At 39.7% G+C, this 10,237-nt stretch overlaps 1 protein-coding gene across 2 annotated transcripts; it reads left to right on the plus strand.

The window, feature by feature from the left end:
- The first annotated feature begins 818 nt into the window (after nt 1-818).
- On the plus strand, nt 819-4,267 carry NEUROD6 (neuronal differentiation 6). 2 transcript variants are annotated; one of them, XM_088057558.1, is made up of 3 exons: nt 819-937; nt 1,294-1,563; nt 2,351-4,267. In XM_088057558.1, the coding sequence occupies exon 3, from the start codon at nt 2,372-2,374 to the stop codon at nt 3,383-3,385; it is 1,014 nt and encodes a 337-aa protein (XP_087913684.1). In that variant the 5' UTR covers nt 819-937; nt 1,294-1,563; nt 2,351-2,371; the 3' UTR covers nt 3,386-4,267. The 2 variants fall into 2 exon arrangements, with proteins under 2 accessions (XP_087913684.1, XP_005529998.1); XM_005529941.2 differs by lacking the exon at nt 1,294-1,563 and having other exon boundaries at nt 821-937.
- The last annotated feature ends 5,970 nt before the right edge of the window (nt 4,268-10,237 follow it).

A 10,237-nucleotide genomic window follows, 5' to 3' on the forward strand; every position in this document is an offset into this window, starting at 1 on the left:
CCGAAGTTACATTTTTGAGCAGGTGCACCCCAGTGACATTGCAATGTGCCAGAGCAGGTCAGGGACCAGCGAGCCTTGCCACATGTTTCAGAAAAAAGGCATGATTTGTTAAACCTTCATGCTGTATGTCCAGTTTTCTATAAATGCCTCTTTTATTTTGCAGTGTCAAAAAACACCAAGGGATGTGAAGGAAGGATTTCCTACAGATGGCATGAGGTTTGCTCCTATTATTCTGTGCTCTGGGGCAACAAGCTGTACTCAAAAAACCCCCACACTCCAAAAATCACACCCAGCAGCATCACACAAAAACTACTTTTGTGACTGTGCTATGCGTTATAGCACCAGCATTACTTCCCCATTACTGCCTTCCTTTCCTTGCCTTTTCTTTTTTGTCCCTGGGTACCAGGTGCACTGGAGGGACTCAGATCAATACAGGACAGCATTTCTCATATAAACAATGCCATATTAACAACCAGAGGGCAGCTGTACCTGTAGGCAGGGATAGCACCAAATGCTGGCATGTCTATCCATGCAGCTAGACTGCTAAAAAGAAACAACTACAGTGGAAATGCACCTACTGTATGTGAAATGCTGGTGCAGAATTTTTTTCTTTTCTTTTTTTTTTTTTTTTTCTATCGGTCTAACCTTCTGTGTTGATACATGAATGCTGGTACCCACTTAGAGGGATGCCAGATGATCAGTGCAGAATGAAGGTCCCAGGAGAAAGGCTCACGTGGTTTTCTCTGCCCCGTGACGTCACTAGCAGATGGCATGGGTACCAGCTCTGGCAGTTGGCATCAATGTCACTTTTTAGAGATCAATGAGATAGTGCAGATACACACAGATCTAGACTCCAGCAGACGATGCGACATTCAGACTGAAAAGATTTGGAAGGCAAAAAATGAAAACTGATTGTTGAATGAAATAAAAAGCTAAGGTAATACAAATAAAGATATATTTCAATTGGTGTTGGGTGTGCATGCAAGTGTTTAAAGATACAGTATCATTGTCTTGTATTTTGTGTATGCTATTTGCTGTCTAATAACTCCTAACATTTTATTCTTCTGATGCAATTACAAACTTTCATTGCTTTTATGTAATGCTGCAAGTGTGTAGACAATACTGATAGAGTTAGTCTTTGACTGGGGTTTTTGTTTAATTTTGCTCTGTTAAAAAGTCCCTGCATTTACTTTGCTTGTCTCTTTGAAGTCCATGGGATACAAGCTTTTGCTGCTCCCAAACTGCAAACAAAAGCAAAGTGATTGGGAAAAGGAAATTATTTTTCCTTTCCAGGCTGGATTCTGAGCACACGTGCAGGATTACAGTCAGAATCTACAGACCGCTCCTGTCAGCTAAGAGCTGGAGGAAGACATCTGAGCCTCGCAGAACATAAACACTGCTATAGCGTGCAGGGAATTTTTCACCCTCCTCCCCCCCCCCATTGATGGGAAAGAAAAAAAAAACGGAGAAAAGAACAAGAAAAAAAAAAGCAAATAAGTTGATTCTAACTAAACAGATAATATCAAATAGAATTTTTGCTTGAAAAAAGGGGAAAAAAAAAAGGTAGGGGGATTTTATTTCCTAACTCAAATCTGAATACGTTTAGGGTTAAATAATTCTGATTATTGTCTAAATATGAAATACGTATTATGTGATTTTAATACAAATAGCTAGGAAAAATACATTGTTTTGAATTATATTACTAACTGAGTGATTTGGGGGGATATATTCCATTTTTTTTCCTTCTCAGCCACTGTAACTTACTAAAGTTTAATATCTTGATACATAAAGGAAGAAATGTGGAGGGGAAAAACCCATAATTTTGAAGTATAAGTCAAAAAGTAATTTTAAAATATTTACCATCAGGTAATAGAGATATGGCACTTTTTCAATCTTAAAACTGCACTCCCTCTCCTCATTTTTCCACTCAGGGGAATTTGGATTAATGAAATTTCTGTATTGCTTTGTCACGTTTTGCATTTCTTTGAATTCCATGATGGTGAGAGTTTGAAGGGTTTGTTAAAAAACAAAATAAATTGCTAGGGAGATAATTGTACATTTAAAATATCAGTTTACTCCATATTTATCTGTGAGAAATGTTGATTTTTAGTTGCAGGGTCAAATGTTTCAAGTGATTTTAGAATTCTCAACAGCTATTATTTTTTAAAAAGTGGGCATTTGCAACAGCCATTTTATTCAAAAAATATAGATTGAGCATTTATACACACACACTCTCTGTCTTATACAGAAAGCTTACACACAGACACAAATAAGGTGCATGAGGCTGTCTGTGTGAGTCGGGAAACTTTAAAAATGGAAATATTTAAACATTGTGCTGGCATTCTTTCAGGTAACTTAAGATTATAGAACCATGTTAACACTACCATTTGATGAGTCTGTTGTAATGCCAGAATCCCAGATGTGTAGGAAGTTTCCCAGAGAAAGTGATGACCAAAAGCAAATGAAGAACCCAGAAAGCTTTTCAAAGCAGATCATCCTCCGAGGAAAGAATATTAAAAGATCTCCTGGAGAAGACACAGAAAAAGAAGAGGAGGAGGAAGAGAGAGAAGAGGAGGATGAGAATGGCTTGCCAAGGCGAAGGGGCCTTAGGAAAAAAAAGACAAGCAAGATAAGGATGGAAAGGATTAAATTCAGGCGTCAAGAAGCCAATGCTAGAGAGAGGAACCGTATGCACGGCCTTAACGACGCTCTGGACAATTTAAGGAAAGTGGTCCCTTGTTATTCTAAAACACAAAAACTGTCCAAAATAGAAACTTTAAGACTAGCCAAGAACTATATTTGGGCTCTTTCTGAAATACTGCGAATTGGCAAGAGACCTGACCTGCTCACCTTTGTGCAAAACTTGTGCAAGGGTCTGTCCCAGCCAACTACAAACTTGGTGGCGGGATGCCTGCAGCTGAATGCCAGAAGTTTCCTAATGGGCCAGGCAGGTGAAGGTGCCCATCATACCCGCACACCCTACTCCACCTTCTATCCTCCCTACCACAGCCCGGAGCTTGGCACCCCCCCAGGGCATGGGACTCTTGACAACTCTAAGTCCATGAAACCGTACAATTACTGCAGCGCTTATGAGTCCTTCTATGAAAGCACTTCCCCTGAGTGCGCCAGCCCACAGTTTGAAGGTCCCTTAAGTCCTCCCCCAATTAACTATAATGGGATATTTTCCCTGAAGCAAGAGGAAAGCTTGGACTATGGCAAAAATTACAATTACGGCATGCATTACTGTGCAGTGCCACCCAGGGGTCCCCTTGGGCAGAGCTCGATGTTCAGGTTGCCTACAGAGAGTCACTTCCCTTACGACTTACATCTGCGCAGCCAGTCTCTCACCATGCAAGATGAATTGAATGCAGTTTTTCATAATTAATGAGGAAAATGAAAATAAACAGTGGTCATTCACCTCCCCATCTAATTAAGAGCAAGCAGATGCTTGGGCACTGTGTAATTGGCACAATTCTATTTAAAATGTTTACTAGTTCCTAAAGTGTGTTTCAACTATTGTGAGGATTTTCTATGTATTAAAAAACCCTTTTTATTATAAGTATTTTTTTTGTCTGTAATCACTGTGAGAATATGTTTCCTTCCAGGGGTTTTCTCCCTCCTTTTTAACTTTTTATTTCTCTATTTTCTTGATTTGTTGAGCAGTGTGTCTGAACAATATTATTGAAATAAAAGCGTACACACTGTGTAAAGTCAATGTCTATTTTGACTGTATAGTAATTATACAAATGCATGTTATTGAAATCAGATTAATAAAAATTATGTATTTATAATTGGTAGAAAATATATATTATGTATTCAAGGAGAACTGGATTAAAAATATTAAGAACTTTAAAGTAATTATCCAGAACTGAGATGGGCTTGCAATATGCAGAGGTGAGAGGGCAGCAATATTGAAAGCTATGCAAAAAAAAAAAAAGGCAAACAAACAAAAAAAAACAAAATCGTTTTTGGGTTGTTGTTTTTCAGTAAACTAGGGAAAAACAGTGATTGTCATTAACATTATTCAGCCTGACTTTAGAGTGTTGCTGACAGGGGCCACATGATCATATTTAGAAGATGTTGTCAAAAATTTGCCTCAGTTATTTTGACCATATATAATCAGCACTTTTTATTTGTATTATTATGACTTCAGATGTAAAGGTTTGTTATAAAAATGTATAACTGTGGTTTCTCACTACGTACTTAAAATGCAATTAAAGATAGATGTTTCCACTTTTAAAATACATCTATTAGCTGTGATACTGTATTTTGTCTGGTACTTATTATTTCACAGTATACAGCTGCCTTTGGTCTTGCTTACACACGCTTTTCTTCCCAGGACACTCATAATGCTCAAGTCTGGGGTTGGAACTCAAGAATTATTAGGGTGAACCTCATGCAATTTTCAGAACGATGTATTAGTGATGCAGTAGATTCAAAATACCACTTAAATAGCTGTGTGCTAAATGCTTAATTGCTTTACACAGGTTATGGGAAGAAAGTAACTTTATATCACAACGAAATGCCAAATTTCATATGGGGAAGGGCCCTGAGCTAACACATAGGACACTAGCTGCTCATCCAGCTCTGGATCATGGGGGAGTGGCAGGAGCACAAGAATGATAAGAACTTCAGAGAAAAAGAATTCCTGGACACTGCTAAACTTAGTGCTGACTAAAAACCAGCACCAGTAAACTACAGATGTGTATGCAACCCACACTAGTTCGGCAGCTACAGAGGTCTGCACAGTCCTGCACACCTTAAGAGTTGAGCTTAGCTGAGCCTCGGTTGTTTTCTAACCAGCTAGAGCTATTTGTCTATAAGCTCATGAGTGATAAAAAGAATGAACCGTTGATCTAAAAGCCAACAGTCTTTAAACCTCTGAATGAGCAAGACCTCTTTATTATGATGGATAACAGCAGCTGTCTGACATGCAGAAAAGTACTCTGCTCTGAATGAGGAGGGAATACTTTTCTAAAAGCTGTACAAAAAATGCAAATTTCACATGCAAGTTGGAAGCTCCTAGCTGAATCACAGTCTGGGTCACAGTTTGTTAATGACACATCAATCTCAGAGCCTCACTTGAGTACACAGCTGGACAAAGAGGGGATGGGCCAATTTCTCCTGATAATTTGCCTAATGTCCGAGCAAGACTTGTTGTAAACAGTCTGCCCTGCCAAGCATTGCTGCTCCCTCAGGACAACCCCAGCCTGATGTTCATCTCTTCTTAGTAAGACCAGGCTGCCCCCAAAGGAAAGGAGTAACACATCCCAAAGTTTGTATCAGGGTCAGTTTGTATGCTTTCAGGTTTGCAGAGATAGAGGGACAAGCATGGGATTTTGTTCAACCAATATCCTCTCTAGGCACAAATATGACACGAAAATGGAGTCTTTTGGAGCAAAGTCTTGGGCCAAATTTTAGGGGTTTGGCTCAGGATCATTGCCTGTTTTCTTGGGGTCAGACATGGAAGATAGGGGCAGCCATGTTCCACCTTGGATGAAAGGTGTTGGTTGTGACTGTCAACTCAGAAGCATGCCCAGGTGTTCTGCACTGAATATAGGAGGGATTTGGGAGAAAAGAAGACTCTAAAATAGATTGCATTTGCTGTTACTGTTATATAGCTGATATTTGGCAAGGCATGGAAAGGTGATGGGAGAGAGAAGGGGGAAGAAGCCAGTCAATGAGGTGAAAGCATGCAATCTTGGGCACAGATTCACTGTGCACACTGAGAAATAATAATATATAACAAGGAGCTGTAGGCAAGAGAACCCAGAAACAGGGGATCATTTGTGGGGGGGAGAAGTAATCCCCACTGAGCATTGGCAGCAAACTTATCTAATCAATTTTACTAAGAGAAGCCTCTTCTAGGAGGCTGAAAGTTCACCAGAACTGCCTCGCTGCTCGGGGGGTGAGTCTTTGCATAAGTTGAGAGTGGTGTGGGGAGGCAGCTGTAAAGTCCTGCAGCAAGGGAAAGAAATGCCTACCACAGTACATCCAGCAGGAACCCAAGGGGTGTTCAGTCTTCAGGCTCTGAGATCTGGGGGTCTCCAACTCTGTGGCCCTATATTAACTCAATAACTCATGGGCCAGTTCCTGTTTCCCTTCTGGCAGCAGAGACAAAGGGAAAGGGGAAAAAAATCCCTGCCAGTTCGGATCTTTCTCGCTCACTCCACGACAGATGGGGAGGCAGTTTGCAGCCAGATTCCCCCTCTGGTAGCTCAAGGCGAGAACCACGCTTGCTCAGGGCATTGCAAGTTGGAAAGTCACTCCACAATAAATAATGGAACAAGTAATAGGAAAATATTGAGATGGCATAAAAACCCTCCAACGTTCTCTTTCTAGGAGGGTATGGATTATTTAGACATATGGAAGGAGGAAACTCCCTTGGGAGAAGGCTCTCTTGCATACCTTCTTTTATGCACACAACAAACATTTCTGTGCTCCTTTGCTGGCCAGTCAGAGAATAAAAATGTGCTCCAAGCTCTGACATGATTTATAAAAGCCTTTGAAGATGCCCTATTTTAAAGAAAAAAATCTGAGTACTAAAAATGGTCTGGTCCTTTAAAATCACAGGGATAAAAGCCAATGGGTTTCTTACTCATTATCTCCACTTTTTTGAGGTTTGTCTCCTTTCAATCCCTTTCATTCAGCAAAACAAAACTGCTCACTTCTGTGTGTCTTGTTCTCCTCTTCACTGCCTTCAATTTCTTGAGGATAGAATTATGTAAAAGAGCAACTGCTTCAGAAAAAATTAGGTGAGAAATTTCTATTGTTCCGTGTCCTTTAGCACAAAAATATTGAAACCTTCTGTCAGTTTTAGAGATGAGAACCCCAAAGCTGGCAGAAGAAGAGCTATTTCATATGTGGCTTTGTTACACAGTGGAACTCTTTGCCATTTATTATTTCCCAGAGTAACATTTTAGTGTGATTTTTTAAAAAGCACTGTGGTTTTTTTATGGTATTGGAAACACTAATTATTTAAGAATGGCTGTACTGGTTCAGATTAATCATCCATCTGACCTAATACCCATTTTTAATATGAGAGCATATAAAAATTGTCCAAATGTGCCAGAAGAGGGCAAGGAAAATAATTTTTTTTTTACTAATAAAAGTCCTGGAAAATAAACAAAACATAACGTTCCACTCTCATTGAAGACAGAGATGTGCCTGAATTGGAAAAAGGGCCAGGAGGCATAACAATATACTGTAATGTTAGCCCCCTTTCCTCTGCAACACTGGACTCATCAGCAATCACTAAGATACACTAGGTAGTACTAGGTGGTACCACTGAACCCCATGTCAAGAAAAACCTCATCCAGAGCACAAATTAAAACCAGTGGCCCAAGTCCCAGTCCTACAAATCCCAGTGAGACTACAAAGAGAGAGGGAGGGGCAGCCACTGCTTTTCCAGACCTCAGCGGAGATCTCAAAACTTTTCTGAATTACAGTAGGGATACCCTTGTTTTAGGACACATCCTGACTATGGGCTCTTCAGGACTGTCTGCATTTTTTCATTTCATGGCTATTTTTACGAAGATTTTTAAAACGTTTGGAGATTTCAGAAGCACAAACATGGTGGGAATTTTTTTCTATACTAACAATTCCCTCTCCCATTTTTTATCCCTACTTTATTCTTCTTTCTCTGCCTTGCCTATAGGGCTCTCAAATGGCACCAATTAAGTGAAATGCCATCAATAAAGATGAATGAAATCCCAGTGCAATACATGGCAGAATTTTCCCTTGCAAAAGCAAAACTAAAAAGTCTTTGCATGGTTTTGCTTATCAGATTGTGAATCTAGCTTAACTGTGGTTATATTTTATGGTCACAAGGTCAAAGCATGTTTAATTCTAGTACCAAAATCCTTCAACCTTTGATGTATAAGTAGCAGATACAGTGCTGCTTTAGGCTGAATTGTCAGGAAAGCAGCTTCCCTTACAAAATTTCAGCAATTTTCGAATTGAGAAGAAACAAACAAAAAAAACAACCCTCAGTAATATGGCTGTGGGTCTGACCCAGAGCTGAACCATGGCAGCAGGTTTTGATTTTGCTCTGGAGAGACACAGATCAGCGTGGTGAACAGCTGGCACTGTGCCACTGCAGAATCTCAAGGGCAGACCTGTCATATCTCACTGATACAAATCTAACTACAGTACACAGGGCTGCCATGCAGAATCACACTCCCAAGCCTTCTCCACCACACAATTAGACCAGAGCAAGTCATCTCACAAAATTCTTCTATGCTATGCCAAAAGGATGGCATGTTTTCCTGCAGAGCTTTCTCCCTCATCTCAGGGGATGTGCAAGAATGAGCTAGGAAAAGGGAAAGGCAAATTTGCAAGCAAAAGAGCTCTGAGGGGAAAAATATTAATTTTTTTTCTTTTTTTTTCTTTTTTTTTTGTAATGCCTGCAAGTGTGGAGTCCCTATGACTCACAACTGGCTTTGAATTGGCAACACTGCAAAGGTTGTTACAGAATGGTAAAGAGATTTCCTCCCCCTACTCCCCCAAAACACTATTTTCTTTTGACTGTTTCCTTGTCACTTGCTCCTTACACTTACACATTTATTCCTGTAACTGCATTTACTTGCATTATTTAATTCTATTCTTGCATGATTTAATTCTACACTATGTATGTAGAACATATCTGGTTGTAGCTGAAAATCAGCACTACTTCAGGAGGTTAAAAAAATATTTGCTGGAAAAAAGTGATGCTTATGATTGTTCATTTTTATAGGATATTCAGTATATTCTCATACTCACCCCCGTGCTGTGAACATTGTACTTTCTGATACTCTGGGGGTTTTTTGCACTTCTGTATAACTTTGCTAAGCAGGTCTGAGGGTTTTCCCCCTCTGAGTATTTTTGTTTTTAATTGTAATTGATTAGTATGTGAAATAGTATTTTTGAAACTGATGACATTTCCTGATCAATAAGTATGCCCACATGTAAAATGTCATTAATTCAGAATGTTTGGACATTCTGCTTGCAAATGCAAAATCTAATAATCAGCTGAATTGGAGGTCCTTTTACAGATAGAGAATATAAGCTAAACCACAGATTATATCCTAAATTTTGTACTCTTGAAAGCAGGAACATTAGGACTTGGGTCCACTTGGGTCTTGTTCTGTTGGAATTCAGCAGATACCAGATTGGAGTCTAAATCACATGGGAAGAGTAGCGTAGCCTTATCCACGATGTTATTTATTTACAGACACATGAGCAGATGCATAATGCTTAGATGCAACTGAAATGACATTTCTGTTGGGCAGACCGCTTGCAAACAAAGAGATTTTGACAGGATCGTCCTCAGAATCCAGGGGGAGGCCCACATAAATGCTAGTCAATATTTGCCCGGCACAGGGAGAAGCGCCTGTAGGAACAAAAGGCATTGTCTAGACGTGGAGAACACCAGAAGCAGGACTCCTGCTAATTTAAATAATTAAGCAGTCGAGACTGCATTCCCAAATTCAAAGGAGACCTCAGGTCAGCCATGATGACAAGCCCTTTCCTTCTGAATTTACAAGGAGGGCTGTTCTTTGGCTTAGCGTCTTTGTCTTGGTAACAGGCATTACTTTACAAAAGTAAATATTTTCCCCACAACATGTATAACAACCATTTTAGTTCACACCCATCAGTTTACATACAGAGGCACACCCACACCCATTAGGATAGATTTTGCAGGTTTCCAGCAGAAAGTGGGGAAAATAATTTGTATGCATGTAGTTATAATTATTTTGATGCCAAAATTCCAATAAATTTATTAATGCGGTAAGACGGTGGGTGAATAGCTATCCAATATGTACAGCCACAAGCTGTGAGGTGCTCAGATACACAATTCCTCAGTCCATGGGTTCAAATTAGCCATAACCATCATGTTCCCACTACTCCTAAGTTTCATATATTCTTATTCTTACTACACTCCCAGTCTTTATTCAATTAAATAATAGAATCTTAGCTAAAAGCCTTGTGCCTCATCTCACACCCTCACTATAGGAGAATCTTAAGATAACTTAGCCCAGAAATCAGAACGACAAATATTGCAGCCACAGGAACACAGTCCTAACATAACAAGTGATGCAGGACGTGAACAGACACCACCAGAAGTATGACAACATCTTTCCCAGTGGATAGAGTAATGATTCAGTGCAAGATGCACTGCAGCACACAGCAGAAACACAGGTAAGGAAACATTTGCAAGGAAAAAGCAACTTTGTGGTCACAACAAATTCAGTTAATT

The sequence above is a fragment of the Pseudopodoces humilis genome, chromosome 1, assembly GCF_049639895.1.
Source record: "Pseudopodoces humilis isolate 2021_Gansu_Grassland_sample_001 chromosome 1, ASM4963989v1, whole genome shotgun sequence".
NCBI lineage: Eukaryota > Metazoa > Chordata > Aves > Passeriformes > Paridae > Pseudopodoces > Pseudopodoces humilis.